We start from the raw sequence: 17342 nt of genomic DNA on the forward strand, positions 1-17342 counted from the left end.
GTGTGTTGTTTGGTTAAAGACACTTAACCACGTGATCTAATAGTAATAATCTGGGAGTTATGAACTCAGGCGAGATTAATACTGAAAACTACTCCTAAATTAACCAACCGCGGAGGTTGGGGATAGAAAAGCACAGGGCTTTGAAGTTGTATTTGTTTGATTGATTTGAGTTGTCGTTAATACAAACCTAAAGCTAGCTATTTATAGGGGACAAACCCTAAAATAGAAAACGTAGTCCAGTGAGATACAATCTCTTATTTAGATAATACTAAACTAAATAATTAAGATAATGACTAAAAATAAGATAATGACTAAAAAAGATAACTATTAAGCTAAGATAGGAACAAAAGGATAGTTGATGGCTTTTGGGCTCAAAAACCCGAATTAGCCCATATGAGCTCTTTTTGGGCCAGTGCAAACAATGCCCCCCACGTCTTTTTAGCTGAATGTCAAGTAAGGTGAGAAGACGTATTTTTATCGCGTGTCTTTGATCTCCGAAGCAACCCTTACTTTTGAACTCTGAATCTCTTTTTAATCGCCATGTCACCATATTAGCTTTTCCCATTCCACAAATAATTTAATTGGCCGATTCACAATGTCACTGAACCACTTTGTTAACTCATTGAATCGGCATACTTGGACTCTTAAAATGCATTGATCGTCACTTGGCCGATCAATTTAATTTTTTAAAAATAACGTCATTGTTGATCGGCCACCTTCGCTTATTTTTTAACCGATCACTTAACACAACATCAACCAATTTGTAATATTGTGATCGGCTTACTTTCAATTTTAAACGATCAACCTTTTCTTTTCCTTCGTGGTTGTTTTAAATAGATCGTCCAAAATTTAAAGCGAAACTTTTTATTATAAATCGACTTAATCTGTTCTTTCATATATTGAATTTTTGACCGAAAATATAGTAAAAAGTAAGTTGTACCTTGACTAAAAATTTCATTCCATTTTCCATGAATCATTGACCGCGACACATACCTTGGTAGATTCTTAACAATCGATTCGGCATGACTTATCAAGGCGAATGGTGATCGGCCTTGCCTCTCGGTGTTTTCATCATCAGCAATATCGGTTTGTACAAAATCCGATGGGATTTGACCCCTTAAAAGGAATGGAGATCGCCCATGCCCCCCAGTATCGTTGACTTGCCTAGAAATATCATCCTTGATATCATCAAGGTTAATACTAATATTAGGATCATCATTGATGTAAGCTTCTTCGGTCTCAGTATCACTAACGTCAAGATCGGCGTTGATGTCATTATCGGTGTGGATTTCATCAACACTATCAATATCTCCAGTAGAGATTAAAGAAAACTCGGTGATCTCGTAGTCATAGGCTGGCTCTTTGATCTGTTCGCCTCCTAACACCTTAGCAAGATTATTTATAGCCGAATTTAATTTATTAAAATCGGCCATGATCTCCCTTTTGATAGCAGCACGTTCGGCTCTCATATTCTCTATGATCACCGATAGTTGACTCGAATAATAAGACATGATTTGATCAAAACTATGATCGCACCACAGCTTGCAAAGAGTCTGAATTTGACACTTTCCTTCTTAAATGCAGTCCTTGTGTCGACCATAACACGTCCCCAGTGGAGTCGCCAAAAGATGTTTGCGTGGAAAATTTCCAGACACGCGAATCTTTGAATTTATAATGGGTTTTGTATGGAAGTATGCTTTAGACCAAAATTTAGTCAGAAAAGTGTGTTGTTTGGTTAAAGACACTTAACCACGTGATCTAATAGTAATAATCTGGGAGTTATGAACTCAGGCGAGATTAATACTGAAAACTACTCCTAAATTAACCAACCGCGGAGGTTGGGGATAGAAAAGCACAGGGCTTTGAAGTTGTATTTGTTTGATTGATTTGAGTTGTCGTTAATACAAACCTAAAGCTAGCTATTTATAGGGGACAAACCCTAAAATAGAAAACGTAGTCCAGTGAGATACAATCTCTTATTTAGATAATACTAAACTAAATAATTAAGATAATGACTAAAAATAAGATAATGACTAAAAAAGATAACTATTAAGCTAAGATAGGAACAAAAGGATAGTTGATGGCTTTTGGGCTCAAAAACCCGAATTAGCCCATATGAGCTCTTTTTGGGCCAGTGCAAACAAAAATTAACGGAAAGAGTGTCCTGTTTCAAATATGGCTTAATTGCTCCAAAAATCACTAACTTTTACCTGTTTTTGGTATTTAACACGAACTTTCAATTTTGGAATATAAATACACAAACTATTATTTTTTTGCATATATAACACGGGCACCTTTTTGACATAAAACGGCACCGTTTTTGACCTAAAACGACAACGTTTTATACTTAAAACGACACCGTTTTTCACCTAAAAAGGAAACTTGATCATATATGCAAAAAATTGATAGTTCGTGTATTTATCTGCCAAAATTTAAAGTTCGTGTCAAATACCAAAAACACGCGAAAGTTGGTGATTTTTTGTGCATTTAAACCTTCAAATATTGATGGAATATTTAAGTATTTCCGATGTCTAAATTTGCATGATGTATGATTGATCTACCTATCGGTCAATGGAGTTTTTATTCTTAAAATGACCCTTATTCAATACCAGTTTTGTATGAATTTTAACAAGACTAATTTGAAAAAAAAAAATCTAAAGAAAAACCCCTTAATAGAGCCTTGAAAGAGAAACTGATACCGTAATATGATTAAGAGAGGAGAGGATTAGGGAAATTGCGCATTGATTTGTGTTAGAATTACGAAAAATTATAGCATTTGCTCCATCTGGATATATGCTTGCTTGGTACACACGTTTTCATTTTAAACTAATGGAGATTTTTTTTAAAAATTCCACAAATAATACTTACTATATGAATGAGATTCATATTCCATATAAAACTCAGCCAAAAAATCTATTTTATATAAATACTTACATATTATTGGTGTATTATTTGGTTAATAATTAGTATAACATAATTATTAATCATTAATCAAACCAAAAAAGTGTGAAACAATTGAAATAAGTAAGAAGTAGGTACATACCTTTCTTGTTCAATATTTGTTTTCTTTATTTTTGACAAACATCAATTAAGTATTAAGTACTTGATATTTAATAAACAAAATAAATAAAGCATTTAGTTAATCAAAATATGTTTAGATAAAAAAAAATTCACTAGTTAAAATATACTTTTTTAAAACTTTCAAATAAAAATAAGAATTATATAATTCGTAGTTTCAATTTTTTGTATTGAGATATAAGATTAAACTGGTCAGTAGAAATATTTTAAGGATCAATTGCAAATTTTAACGTGATTTACAATTACAGTACAAACTTTAAACTCCGACAATATCAGTCATCAATTTTTTATTTTTCGACAAATCAGAATACCGAAAAAAGAAAATACTGATATGGACATTATAATATATAGTCACATTAGCATTTTTGTGCATGATTGATTGGTATTTCAATTTTTTAACAAATAAAAGTTGGCAACTGATGTTGTCAAGTTTTAAAATTGGGTTAATGTCATAAAAATTCACCAACTTTATTCTTTTTTTTAATTTAATTTCGTTTTTAAAACTTCTCATAAAAATAAACCAACTTTCATTTTTTTTCCAAATTCATACACGGTGCTGGCGTGTCACTCATTCATTGGTTAAAATGACTTATACCTTAGCAAATTGAACCAATGAATGAGTGCCACGTCATCACCGTGTATGAATTTGGGTAGAAATGAAAGTTTGTGTATTTTTATGAGAAATTATAAAGAACGTGATTAAATTGAGAAAACGTATAAAGTTGGTGAATTTTTATGACATTATCCCTTTAAAATTCATTTTGTAATTACAAATCATGTTATATTTTGTAATTTAATTTGCAATAACAATCTGTTAAAGTCGTATAGATTTATTTGCTCCTGTGTCATTTTATTTTATAAATTTCCACCGCAATATTTTTTCATTAATGACACAAACATTAATAATTGATTAATGTTAGCATAAAACACAAAATTACCGTAATTGAAAACATCGTTCGCCATTTCAGAACATTGTAAAAAAGAATGTGAACCAAAAGGAAATAACATTTGTAATTTTTTCCCTTCAAAAAAAAAAAATCAGAATTCACATGAGTTGTTGAAAAAGAAGGGGAGGGGAGATTAAATGCGGCAGGTAACAGAAAAAGAAGTGAAGAAGGGGCGTGTGAATTATTAAGCAAAGCATCTTCCAAATTTCTCCATTCGTCTCCACAGAAGAGCGCGTGGCAGCCCTAAATTAACAAAATGGCGTAAAAGTACCAAATAGTAGACCCCACAGTCACACCCCAGAATCTGGTATATAAACCCGACTCCACTTCCATTTCAATACACTCTAACCAGTCTTCTCCGTTTAAAACCCCGTTCTTCTCCGTTTCTTCAGGTTCCGGAAACATGTCCGCCAAAGGCGTTATCAGTCTCGAGGAGATCAAAAACGAGTCCGTTGATCTGGTACAGTATTTTTTTTCCGTTTTCTTTATTTGTAAATTGCATGAACTCAGCTCGTTCTCATCATTTAACACTCGAAAACGCATGGAAACGATTAGTTTTCATGTATTTTTTTTGACTGATTTTTCGTTTTACTGTTTTTACTGAGACGAGGTTTTTTTTTTCGTTTTTTTTGCGTTCTTATATTGCTGAACGAGTTAGTTTAGCCTGCAAACTAGAAAAAATAATAATTCTAGAGATGAATCTCATATAAATTGATTAATGATGCTATGCGTTAAAACTCAGCTGTTTTGTTTACATGCATATCTCCGGAGAATTTTGTTTTCTGGTCGTTTGATTTTGATTTTTGGCCGATGAACATGTGATTTTAGTTAGCGATGGTATATATTGGAGTATCTGGTCGATTACTTTTGAGAAGAGTGAAATCTTTGCGGGGGAACCGTGGAGTGTGATTTTATGGTTGGGCTTAGTGACGTGGAAGGTGCTTTTTTATTTTATTGATTTTGTTTAAAGAAAGAAATTGGAAAAAAGTAGGTGATTTAATCCTCTTGCATCACGCTGCTAATCACATGAAACAAATGCTGTTATAGCGCAAGCATCTCCTGATTTAGCAATAAAGGTGTCGTCCAGTTACAGAAATTACTTTTTTCTATTACTATAATCTCTGCTTTTCTTTTTTGGATTAAATTATGTAATCCCTTGCATAATACACCGTATTATTCCTGCAACAAACCCGACATTATAATATTTTAAAATAAAAAAAGTTTTATCGTAAATTTTAATTGATTTGTTGTGAATATAGTATGGCTCGCTAATTATTATTTTAGTGACTAATTATTTCGTTAACAATTATATTCATTTTAATATTTCAAAGGAATATTTTCAAATCTTTGGTTCATTTCCATCTATTATTATAAGTTTGGCTGTTTGCGGCGTGGTGAAAGAGTAATTCTGTCGTACTCTCGTAAAGCAAACAGCACAAATTTTTGGATGTAGCCAGTTTCTTAATTTCAAAGACTTCAAGTCAAAGGAAAGAGCTTGGCATGATATTTGACTTTTAATTGCATCAGAAGTTCCGTTTTAAATTTAGAAAAATACTTATAAAAATATAAAAAAATAATATTAAAAAGCTTATTTTGGCTTATATGTTTCTCCAATCACACGCATCAAGACCTAGAAATTTTTGAGCACATTTGCTTAGTGTATAGTAGTTCTAGCTGCTGTCATCTGAAAATATTGTTTGACAGGCTATAGAATTTAATGGACGGTTATTTTAGCTCTCTGACAACTAGTTAAATATCTGTTGGGTTGTGTTAATAAAATATCATTTTTTGGCATCCCCAAGCAATGTACTACTGCGATGGAAGGAGAAGGAAGATTCCAATTTCTACTGCCATTATTTACTGTGTGTTTTTATGGCCAGTTGGGCTGTCCTTTGGGAATAATGTAGAGTAGAAGCTTTCAGTGCATAATATGCTAACTATAAGCTTATTTAATTAGAAAATGGCCACTGTAGAGGTAGCAAAAAACAGCATTTCAGTTTTGAGAAAGAAGTAACAATAAGGTTATGATATATCTCAATTAATTTGTCCATCCTTTTATACTGCTAAGTATTCTTTGTAGAAATAACAATTGTCTATTTGCCTATCATTACCATTGCAGAACTGCGTGGGATTAGAGAATTCAAGAGATAATTGTGAACTTCTTTTACCGCCAAATATGAACAGGGATTGTAGGATCATTCTATTAAACAATTATTTTTTTCTTTATGCAGGAAAAGATTCCTATAGAGGAAGTGTTTGAGCAGCTGAAATGTTCCAGGGCAGGTCTTTCTTCAGAGGAAGGAGCCAACAGGCTTCAAGTTTTTGGGCCAAACAAATTAGAAGAGAAAAAGGTCTAAATCTAACTTGTACTTTATTAAATGATCATAAATTGGTTTTTTTTTTTTATGAGTAAGACCAGTCATTGATTTGAATGAAGTTGCAGTTTATTTAAGTTTGTATGAAATTGTGGTTTCTTTAATTAAAGTGAGTTGATTATACAGGAGAGCAAATTTCTCAAGTTTTTGGGCTTTATGTGGAATCCATTATCATGGGTCATGGAAGCTGCTGCAATAATGGCCATTGCTCTGGCCAATGGGTCTGGAAGACCTCCAGATTGGCAGGACTTTGTGGGAATTGTTGCCTTGCTGCTGATCAACTCTACAATTAGTTTCATTGAAGAAAACAATGCTGGAAATGCAGCAGCAGCCCTCATGGCTGGTCTTGCTCCAAAGACTAAGGTGATGAGAACATATTCTTAAACATTAATTGCTTGCTTCAGTTGTTGACCTTGCTTATCGTATTAATTCAATTGTTGGTGTAGGTTCTAAGAGATAGTAGATGGACTGAGCAAGAGGCTGCAATTTTAGTTCCAGGAGACATTATCAGCATTAAATTGGGAGATATTATTCCCGCTGATGCTCGTCTTCTAGACGGTGATCCTTTGAAGGTGGACCAATCTGCTCTTACTGGGGAGTCACTTCCTGTTACTAAGAATCCTTCAGATGAAGTGTTTTCAGGATCAACATGCAAACAGGGTGAAATCGAAGCAGTAGTAATTGCCACTGGTGTGCATACATTCTTTGGTAAAGCTGCCCATCTGGTGGATAGTACCAATCAAGTTGGTCATTTCCAGAAAGTTCTAACTTCCATTGGTAACTTCTGTATCTGCTCGATAGCTGTTGGAATAGTCATTGAACTTATTGTCATGTACCCAATTCAGCATCGCAAATACAGAGACGGAATTGACAACTTATTGGTCCTCTTGATTGGAGGAATTCCCATTGCTATGCCGACTGTTTTATCTGTCACCATGGCTATTGGTTCACATAGGCTCTCTCAGCAGGGTGCAATTACCAAGAGAATGACTGCCATTGAGGAAATGGCAGGAATGGATGTTCTTTGCAGTGACAAGACTGGAACGCTAACCTTGAACAAGCTGACTGTTGATAGGACCCTCATTGAAGTGTTTGTAAAGGGTGTGGATAAAGAGCATGTGATCTTACTTGCTGCTAGAGCTTCAAGAACTGAAAATCAGGATGCTATTGATGCTGCAATTGTAGGGATGCTTGCAGATCCGAAGGAGGTACCATCTTATTCCTTGTTTCTGCAATCTTTTCCTGGCTCTAGGATTTATCAATAAATAGCATCTATATTCATGATAATTCTGATTATTTCTCAGGCGCGAGCTGGTGCTAGAGAGGTTCATTTCCTTCCATTCAACCCCGTTGACAAGAGGACTGCCTTGACCTATATTGATTCTGATGGAAACTGGCACCGAGCTAGCAAAGGTGCTCCTGAGCAGGTAACTGTTGTTTTCTTGCAATTGCTCATGAAACCTGAACCACATTGGGGCTGAAGTCGATTTATATCATTTTTTTATGTTCTTTATTTTATTGGTTTTGCTTTTTTTGCAGATCTTAGCCCTATGCAACAGCAAGGAGGATGTTAAGAGAAAGGTTCATGCCGTGATTGATAAGTATGCTGAACGTGGGCTTCGATCTTTAGCTGTTGCCAGACAGGTAATCCTTTTCATCCTTTTATCTATTTCTCATTTCTTGTTTAGCTAAACAAGCATGTTCTAATTGTTCTCTGGATGACATGTGCAGGAAGTACCTGAGAAAACAAAAGAAAGTCCCGGTGCTCCATGGCAGCTTGTTGGTTTGTTGCCTTTGTTTGATCCTCCAAGGCATGACAGTGCCGAAACTATCAGAAGAGCTCTCAACCTTGGCGTGAATGTGAAAATGATTACTGGTAACTATTGTTCAGAAATTTGAATAGTAAGACTTTTTTTTGTCTGTTTTAACATAGTCTGCGTTTTACTCAATAATCAATATGCAGGGGATCAACTTGCCATAGCTAAAGAAACTGGCCGAAGGCTTGGTATGGGAACAAACATGTATCCATCTTCTTCATTGCTCGGCCAAGACAAAGATGCTAGCATTGCTTCCCTCCCTGTAGATGAGTTGATTGAAAAGGCTGATGGATTTGCTGGAGTTTTTCCAGGTTACCTTCTTAGCTGATCAAATTTAACTATATGCAAATCATGCTTCCTTGTTTCTGACGCACCTTTTTTTATTTAACTATCAGAACACAAATACGAAATTGTTAAGAGGTTGCAGGAGAGGAAGCACATCTGTGGTATGACAGGAGATGGTGTTAATGATGCTCCTGCTTTGAAGAAGGCAGATATTGGAATTGCTGTTGCTGATGCTACTGACGCTGCCAGAGGTGCTTCTGATATTGTCCTCACTGAACCTGGGCTTAGTGTGATTATAAGTGCAGTGCTGACTAGCAGGGCCATATTTCAAAGAATGAAGAACTACACAGTGAGTTTCTCTTTCTGCTCATTATGTTTCCCATTCAAAAGTTCTAGAAATTTTAATAAGCGTGGAAAGCTTAATGTATTTTGTCAATCTTTTCTTGCAGATATATGCAGTCTCAATTACCATCCGTATTGTGGTAAGTATCAAAAAACATTTGTGAAATTGTCTGATAATTGCATATCTGTTCTAGACTTATGATTGAAAATCCTGATGTTCTGTTTGTTTATTCTGGCAGTTTGGCTTCTTGTTTATTGCGCTAATATGGAAGTTTGACTTTTCGCCATTCATGGTTCTGATTATTGCCATTTTAAACGACGGTGAGCTCTTGTTAAAATCTTTTTGTGTCTGCATATAATAAATTGGATTTAGCATGGATACGGTTCTAATATTTTAAATCATTCAACATACAGGAACAATCATGACTATATCAAAGGATCGAGTGAAACCATCTCCACTGCCAGACAGCTGGAAACTTAAAGAGATATTTAGTACTGGTACAGTTCTGGGAGGTTACATGGCACTAATGACTGTTGTATTTTTCTGGGCAATGAAGCAGACCGACTTCTTCTCGGTAAGATCTTCAGCATCTATTTCTTTAGGGAAAGACTCAGAATTTTCTGCATTACATTAGTATTCCAACTAATAGTTCAGCATTGATATTTTAATATTTTGTACATCTTTGATTTTCTTAATATAGGATAAGTTTGGTGTGAGATCGCTGCATGGTAGCGACACTGAAATGATGGCAGCTCTATATCTACAAGTCAGTATTATAAGCCAGGCCCTTATTTTTGTCACGAGGTCTCGCAGCTGGTCGTTTGTTGAGCGTCCTGGACTTCTTCTGCTTGGTGCATTCATAGTTGCTCAGCTGGTAATGTCTGCTATTCTCTACTCAATTTATTTTGGCACTATCATTTTTCATTTAATTAAATATTATTTGATTTATGATGCTATGCATTGCCGATCTGGCAGGTAGCGACACTGATAGCAGTTTATGCAAACTGGGAATTTGCTCGAATAAAGGGGTGTGGCTGGGGATGGGCCGGTGTAATCTGGCTATATAGTGTGGTTACTTACTTACCACTCGATCTTCTTAAATTTGCAATTCGTTACATTTTGAGCGGCAAGGCTTGGGATAATCTCTTGGAGAATAAGGTATGTGTTTTTGGTCATGGAAAGTAAAACAATTCGTAAAATATGAAGGTGCTCATTTTGTTTTTTCTTCTTAAACAACAGACTGCCTTTACCACAAAGAAAGACTACGGAAAAGAAGAGAGAGAAGCACAATGGGCTACTGCACAAAGGACACTTCATGGCCTTCAACCACCTGAATCTACGACCTTGTTTGCCGACAAAAATAGTTACAGGGAGCTTTCCGAGATCGCGGAGCAAGCCAAGCGGAGGGCAGAGGTGGCAAGGTAGGCAAAGCCAACTATTTAATTGGTATATTTATTTTAGAGGAGTTCATTTGAGATATTGATGAAAGGAACATTGGTTTTGCAGATTGAGGGAACTGCATACCCTTAAGGGGCACGTTGAGTCGGTGGTGAAGCTCAAAGGACTTGACATTGACACAATTCAACAACATTACACAGTTTGAATACTCGGGATTTGAGGCCGAAAAGAAAAATACATATGATGACGAAGAATGCCTAATTGAAAACTTCATTAGATTAGAAACAAAAAGTGTTTTAATTTGTGGTACTTTCATTTGGTTACTGTATTATCCACCTTTGATATCAGTAGAAATGTTCTTCTTCCTGTACATTTTTTTTTCAAATTTACATGCTTTGCGTATGTTTATTTGTCTTCCATAGAGAATGGCTTTAAGTTTTTCATAGCATTCCTAGTTGATTAATAAAATTTCAAAATAATACAATCCATTTTGGTCCATCATGGGTCAAACTACGTAACTGAAAGAAAGTTCTTGCTCCCTCTTAATTAAATATATGGATGACATTACTAATCTACAACTCCTAATACTATGGGAATATGCATATAGAGTGATCTGCTAGGTAGCACGGAAACGAAAACGGGAAATGGAAACAATACGAAACGGACACGTGGAAACGAAAGTTTTTCAAAATGAAGGACACGAAACGTGGGGGAAACGTGTAAATAACAAAAATGTTGGGATATATTTATAAAAATATTATCTAAATATTTATGATAATTAACAAAATAATTCATTTTAATATACTAGATATTTAAAATTTTATAAATATATAAAAAAATATAATATAATTCAACACAAATAAGTACTATATTTGATGTATTATGGGCAATGCGAATGTAAAATTTATAGGTAACTAGTTAGATTTTTTATTTGTGGGTAATAATTTTAATATTTTTTACAAATTTTTAATTTTTATTATTTATGGAAACGGCCCAAAACGTTTCGTACGGGTGTCCAAGAGTTACCACTTTCCGAAACGTTTCTAAAACGGGAAACACAACTTTGTCGAAGTTTCCATGCTTCTTAGGTGATCTGCTAACTCAAGTGAAACAACTTCATGAAGAGATTTCTTAATGAGCTTCTTCTTATACTGAGGAGCATAACAGAGACCAATCAAGTCGAAGGAATGCAACTCAAGCTTGGCTCTCTTAAATTAAAATTTGATCTAATTCAAGTCGATTTTCGAACTTTAATTTTTAAAATTGAATGGAGTTGAGCTTGATTTGAGCACATCCCTATAGTTTGGTATCGATGACAAAGTATCTAGCACAACAGCCTCAGATAACAAAGCAGTGATTAGTGACTGAGGTCATAGCAAAATGTAATATAAACAGTATTGTTGCAAGCTACATATTTGCAAAAACTACTCATTTCCTTATTTAATCTAGTGAGAGTGCTTTATTTGTACTAATTCAGGAGTAAAAGTTATGATTTTACAAAGATGATCTTGTATGCTGACCATCAGTTTTTGAGTTTCTACATGCTGCTCTACTTCTATTCTATACATTTTAGTTTTGCTGCAAGTATAGCAAAAAGAAGCAATCAAGTGGGGCTCAAATCCTGAAATATTTGTTGAACAGCTTGAGGCAGATTCAATACAATCTCTGCATAAGCTGCAATAAAAAAATAAAGTCAGAAGAAGAACAAAGGACTAGAAACGCAGACATGAAAATGACGAAACAGTTTGTCTCCACAAATATGTCTAAATAACATTTACAGAAAGTGGATGAAGACGACCCTTTTCTTTTATACACGGGAGTCGCAAATACATTTGAGATATAGCATAACAATTGCAGATTCAAAATCAAAGTGCAGGTTGAACTGATTAGGGAGATGATATGCATGTGTGCACATATGTTGTAATTTTCTTAGCAAAAAAGACAAAAAAAAAAATGAAAGAGAATACTAGGTGTAAATAAGAGAACTCGACAGAGCATCATAATATGACAAGACTTGAACTTGAGAAATTAGAAGTTCAACATCTGAGAAAAATTACCACCTTCTGGTAAACTCATTGTTCGTAAGGCCTCCTCAGCATAAGAGAGGCGAGCTGGGCTCAGCTGACTCCCCAGTGCTTCATTTTTCTTGAACTGACTTATCGGCCATGCAAAGACTTTGACTCGAGTAGGAAGTACAGAGATGAGGTCCGCATATCTAAGACTAACTGTCACTTTGCTGCAGCAAGGAAAAGCAAACCATTGATTTTCATCCACATGTGTTATGTGATCAACATCTCTCTAACACCATGGCACAAAACCATTAAGACAGAATAGTACCTCTACTTAAGAGTGAAACACAATATGTGCAATTTAGAGCAAATGAAACAAAAGTTATCAATGAAACCTCTAATGGTATTTTAAACTAATCTTGAAAGACAAAATGTGTACAAAACGCAATGCTTGACATGCACCTACCAATCATGATCATCTAATACGAATTCTATCATCTGGTAAGGTAGGCTATGAAAAAGCTCTCCAATTTGATTTCCATACAGCTCCTTGATTAGCCGAACCTGCAAAGATGGAAACTGATTAAGACAGTACAATAGAGCATTTTACTCTACCATAAGATTGTACATTGTGAAGATTAGTCGCATGCATCTGAGCACTTTTCTATGTCGTACCAAAAACTATGCACTTCCAACATCAACAAATAATGACCAAGTAAGGGCAGAACCAACCCTGTTTTCTGTCCATATGAAAGAGATGTATAGAACTCAGAGGAGGGTGCATCAATAAATTTCTCATTTTGGAACATATCCATGCATGGCAATGAAAATAGAAGCCTTTTAAGAAGGGGTAATGTTAAATAAATTCATAAATTATACATGTTTTCTCAATTTAATCATGAACTTCAACGTGTCAACTATATGCAGGAAGCTTCATTTTTTCTCAATTCGATACACGAGGTCATAATATGCTGACCTGGCTGCCAAAAATGACTTCCACCTCGGCAAAATCACACCAACGAATGAGTGTCACGTCAATATATGTATCAAATTGAGAAAAAATGCAACTTCCTGCATACAATTGACACATTTTAAAGTTCGTGATTAAATTGAGAAAATAGGTATAACTTAGGAATTTATTTAACATTACCCCTTTAGAAAACAAGAATGCACCTTCTCCTATCAAATATTAACTCAATTAACATCAGATGCAAAAAGTTGGTTTGCTAATTTTTATTCCAACTGGTCTTTAAAGTTCAAAAACTCACACAATCGACCTTCACTGAGACAGGCATCGAAAAAACCAATATTGCTTAAACATTTTAAAGCAGATTTTGAATTGCTTTTCCTTTTGACAAATATTTCTAAGTTCTACATGAAGGGTAGGTGATTTATGGATAATGTCAATTTAACTTTTGCAGGTTTAAAGAATCCAACATAATTTGGGCCCACCTAAAGAATCACAACAGAACAGTTTAGACTGAAAATCATTACTTCAAAGGGGGCAAGAAGTTGAATACATTTGGATCAATACATAGAGGCTGAAAATTTCAAAACAAATATCAGGGACTACATTTCTGGCAAAACAGGGATTTTTGATTAATCAGCAAAAGGACAGGTTCATTAGACAACCTAAGTGGTATTACTGCAAGGCTTGAACGATTAAAAATGCACAATAATACTGTACCTGTTCCCTTCTATCAACATATGCTTGCAAAAGTTCTCCAATGTAATCTATAAATCTCTGTCAGGAAGGCATTAAGCGGCATAAGCTACCTATAAAATTTGCAGCAAAATCAAATCAAGCAAGACGCATGGTAGCTGAAATTACCATAGCATTAGAAGAAAGAAGATCATTTTCTGCTTCTCGTATTGGCAAAAAGAAGGGAATTGTATGTTCAAGGACAGTCATTTTTTCGAGAAATGACTTGCTCTCAAGCACACAATGGTAAAGCTCGCAAGGTTCTCCTGCATACATAAAAAAAGTAGATTACTTAGCTTTCCCATTGCACAAACAAATGAAGATAAATACCAGAAGGAGCAAACTAATGAATGGAAAAACAATTTTCATGTGGATGATACTTCATTTTCATTAAATTATACTAGGATATTAAGAAGGTAGAGGTGACATCCAAACCAACTTTCATGTGCAGAATCGTATTGTTAAAAGGTAGAAAACAAAACATATGGATCTTTATCATCACGAGTATGCATTCAGTTTCAGGGGAAGCACAGAGCTAGAATATTATAAAATAGTTACTTAAATGTAAGAACAGCAACATCCAAAATAAAGCAGTTTCAGGTTTTTCAGCAAACACTGTTTAGAAGACAAGACATAAGGGCAAGTAACATTCACTCGCGCACACATAAAAGTAGCAAACACGGAGATATAGCACAATTATACACACTTGTACTCGTGGAACTAAAAAGTGTATACCTGCAAAAGAAGTCTCATATTGAATGCCGATTCTTGCCCCTTCCAAGCAACAAATCATCTTTTCACATAAAAACAAAGTAAAGGAGTCACTCCCACATGTATAGCTGAAGAAGTCAATTAAATAATTTAATGTTTCAGCTTACTTTAAAAAGATTACAAGTTCCATTTAGGAGTTCATGCAAACGAAAAGTGGCACAAAGTTATTATAAAAATGAACAATAAGTTTAATCATAAAACCAACAAATCTGATCAAAACTAAGAAACTGCAGATTCAAAATCGTAATCATTTACTAAGAAAGAAAAAGGATAAACTCTAACAAAATCAGACCCTTCAATGAGTAAACACCATTCACGCGTTAGAGCTTATATAAAAGGAATAAAGAGACACTAAACCATCACTAGTTAACTGCAACCTGGGCAGTGTCTCAATTCAATGACATGAATGCAACTCATTTAATTCTATCCAGCCTACTGTTAATTGGAAATTTTATTCTTTTCAAGCCAGTCTTATCCCTTTACTTCTCAAATATCATCTCAGTAATTTAAGTTTGTTTAACCATGTTTCCAAACGTGATAACAATCATAAGAATGTGCAAAATTACTTCTGAAAAAATAGTCCCAAGTGAAATGGAAATATAAATTTCGTCACTAAATGGAAGTAATACCTTATTTCCAGCTCTATATACGATATTTTCTTCAACAAGATTAGATGACACATTATTAGAGTCCCCTGGCATGGCCTTTCTGTCTGCCTCCATGTGAACCTGGCAAGGATGGATGTGTTAACCGTTTTATCATATGCAACACAGAAAGTAAAATTTTATAATTACAAAAACCAGGTGGACTAGAAAAATGCAGACTAAATGATAACAAATCGTTGTTTTCAGTCAAAAAGTCAAAGTTTATTTGTGATAAGAGCCCTAAATCAAACTATGTAAAGTACCAAAGAAGCCATACCCTCTCTCTTACTGTAGCTAGTAGTCCATCGTTCCATTCTTCACCATCTAAATAAGCTTCTGCAGAAAGAAATTAAGAAAGTGTATCTTATCCAAGCATGTTATGCACAACCATTTGTTAATGAGTAAAAGGCATGGAAGATAATTCACACACAGCTCATCTACTAATGAATATAGGCTGCAAAGCTTTAGCCTCCAAGCATAACATACCACTACGTATGCAATATTATTTGCATATTGCATATACCCAAAGAAAGAAAGAGACATACCTCGAGTTTGAGATGCCCGAGCAGCTTCAAATTCTCTCTGTAGCCGCTCGAATATCATCTTGTCGGAATCCCTATTGTCAATAGAGTAGATGAATCAGTTTATTATACAAGATTTGAATTCAATAACCATAACCACTTAAACTTCCTTCGCAGAATAATAGCTGGACAATCAAATAACACGTAGCAGAACATGCTTATATAAAGTTCAAATGCAGAAAGTGTTTTTTAACATGTTTCCACCGACAAATGCAAGCAATTTCTTCACAAACAAATTAAAACTTGAACCTAGCAAGTCGCTCAGCCAATGCTCCATGCCTCTTGAGAACATTTGCAACTGTAAAAGGAGAACAATAATAAGCATCTAAAAGCACTTAAACATAAAATAAAACCATACATATTAAACAAAACACAATAACGAATCATAAGAAGACATACATCGAGCTCGCGTACTCTCCAACCGAGCATCTTCCTCTTGAGTGAAATTCTGCCACACAACAATAGAAAACATCATTTATAATCATCATCAAATTCAATTCACTCTCTCTATCAGAGTTCCAGAAACTCATTCATCAAATAATATAAAATCAATTCCAGTTGCTGCATTCAGATACATTTTTCAAAAATTACTAAATCAACAGTTAATAATAAACGGATCAGCAATTCGTCAAGTCAATCAAAATGTAGTAAACATGTAATAATTCATGAGCAGTGCAAGTTCAATCTGAAGGAGCAAAAAGAATACAAATTAAAATAAGGAAGGAGAAGGAAAACCTTGCGAGTAAAATCTGCAGTAAATGAATTTGGTTTGTGCCTCTTCTTCAACGACTCCTCACCGTCACTTTCCATTTTGAAAAATTCCGCTTCTTCTTCTTGATACAAGTTTACAGTCACGGGGATTCAAAAAATCAGAATAACGGAGACGCATAGAGAAAGAAAATAAATTTTATTTTTTTGGGTAAATTACTGAGACCCCTTTATGTTTTAGAAAAATACAATAAATCACCCGATTCTTTTTATAAACTCATTATGACACTCCTCATATTTAATTATATTATGTTAATACACCAATCTATTAACTTTTCTGTTAGTCAATTCAGTTTAAAGGTTAAATTTGACTCTTTGGGGTGAATTGATTTTTTTGGGGTGAATTGATTTTCTTTTCGTTTTGATTTTATTGAAAGTTCGAAACTGAACCAAATCGAATACTTGTACGTAAAGGACTAATTTTTGTTTATAAATTGTGCTTCGCTCGACAACCAAGGCTTTACCCGTCGAGCATGGTGCTTATTAGTCGAGAAAAGTGTAGAAGCACAAAATATAAATTTTAAAACTTAATGAATTAAGCTAAATAGCTTAAAGTGATATAATTCTTACTTATTCATTAAAACTATTAAGACGTCCATTTGAATTTTATAAATAATATATTCT

The 17342-nt window shown here is 34.5% G+C and overlaps 2 protein-coding genes across 3 annotated transcripts; one reads left to right on the forward strand and one right to left on the reverse strand.

The window, feature by feature from the left end:
- The first annotated feature begins 4338 nt into the window (after window positions 1-4338).
- On the forward strand, window positions 4339-10613 carry LOC126668041 (plasma membrane ATPase 4). 2 transcript variants are annotated; one of them, XM_050361244.2, is made up of 16 exons: window positions 4339-4485; window positions 6257-6376; window positions 6527-6763; window positions 6847-7608; window positions 7705-7827; window positions 7940-8044; window positions 8132-8276; window positions 8364-8528; window positions 8613-8851; window positions 8952-8984; window positions 9084-9165; window positions 9259-9419; window positions 9546-9719; window positions 9821-10003; window positions 10085-10266; window positions 10352-10613. In XM_050361244.2, exons 1-16 carry the CDS (start codon window positions 4429-4431, stop codon window positions 10446-10448), a joined length of 2865 nt encoding a protein of 954 aa, XP_050217201.1. In that variant the 5' UTR covers window positions 4339-4428; the 3' UTR covers window positions 10449-10613. The 2 variants fall into 2 exon arrangements, with proteins under 2 accessions (XP_050217201.1, XP_050217202.1); XM_050361245.2 differs by lacking the exon at window positions 4339-4485 and adding an exon at window positions 5833-6046.
- Window positions 10614-11586: 973 nt separating this feature from the next.
- Window positions 11587-16825, reverse strand: LOC126666687 (uncharacterized). Its single transcript, XM_050359526.2, has 12 exons — window positions 16686-16825; window positions 16350-16398; window positions 16200-16248; window positions 15915-15985; window positions 15647-15705; window positions 15355-15453; window positions 14690-14747; window positions 14084-14220; window positions 13940-13996; window positions 12719-12816; window positions 12304-12479; window positions 11587-11917 (listed from the first exon to the last, which is right to left on the reverse strand). The coding sequence occupies exons 1-12, from the start codon at window positions 16758-16760 to the stop codon at window positions 11847-11849; spliced, it is 999 nt and encodes a 332-aa protein (XP_050215483.1). The 5' UTR covers window positions 16761-16825; the 3' UTR covers window positions 11587-11846.
- Window positions 16826-17342: the final 517 nt, after the last annotated feature.

Source organism: Mercurialis annua, linkage group LG2 (genome assembly GCF_937616625.2).
Source record: "Mercurialis annua linkage group LG2, ddMerAnnu1.2, whole genome shotgun sequence".
Lineage (NCBI taxonomy): Eukaryota > Viridiplantae > Streptophyta > Magnoliopsida > Malpighiales > Euphorbiaceae > Mercurialis > Mercurialis annua.

Bases quoted from the DNA above. Each gene is read 5' to 3' on its own strand.
- LOC126668041 (XM_050361244.2), top strand. From the start codon at position 4,429: ATGTCCGCCAAAGGCGTTATCAGTCTCGAGGAGATCAAAAACGAGTCC. The intron at 9,166-9,258 runs GTGAGCTCTTGT...TTCAACATACAG, and splicing joins TATTGCCATTTTAAACGACG to GAACAATCATGACTATATCA. The intron at 10,267-10,351 runs GTAGGCAAAGCC...TTGGTTTTGCAG, and splicing joins CGGAGGGCAGAGGTGGCAAG to ATTGAGGGAACTGCATACCC.
- LOC126666687 (XM_050359526.2), bottom strand. From the start codon at position 16,760: ATGGAAAGTGACGGTGAGGAGTCGTTGAAGAAGAGGCACAAACCAAAT. The intron at 15,454-15,646 runs GTATGGCTTCTT...CATCCTTGCCAG, and splicing joins TAGCTACAGTAAGAGAGAGG to GTTCACATGGAGGCAGACAG. The intron at 11,918-12,303 runs GTGGTAATTTTT...TTTTTATTGCAG, and splicing joins AACAATGAGTTTACCAGAAG to CTTATGCAGAGATTGTATTG.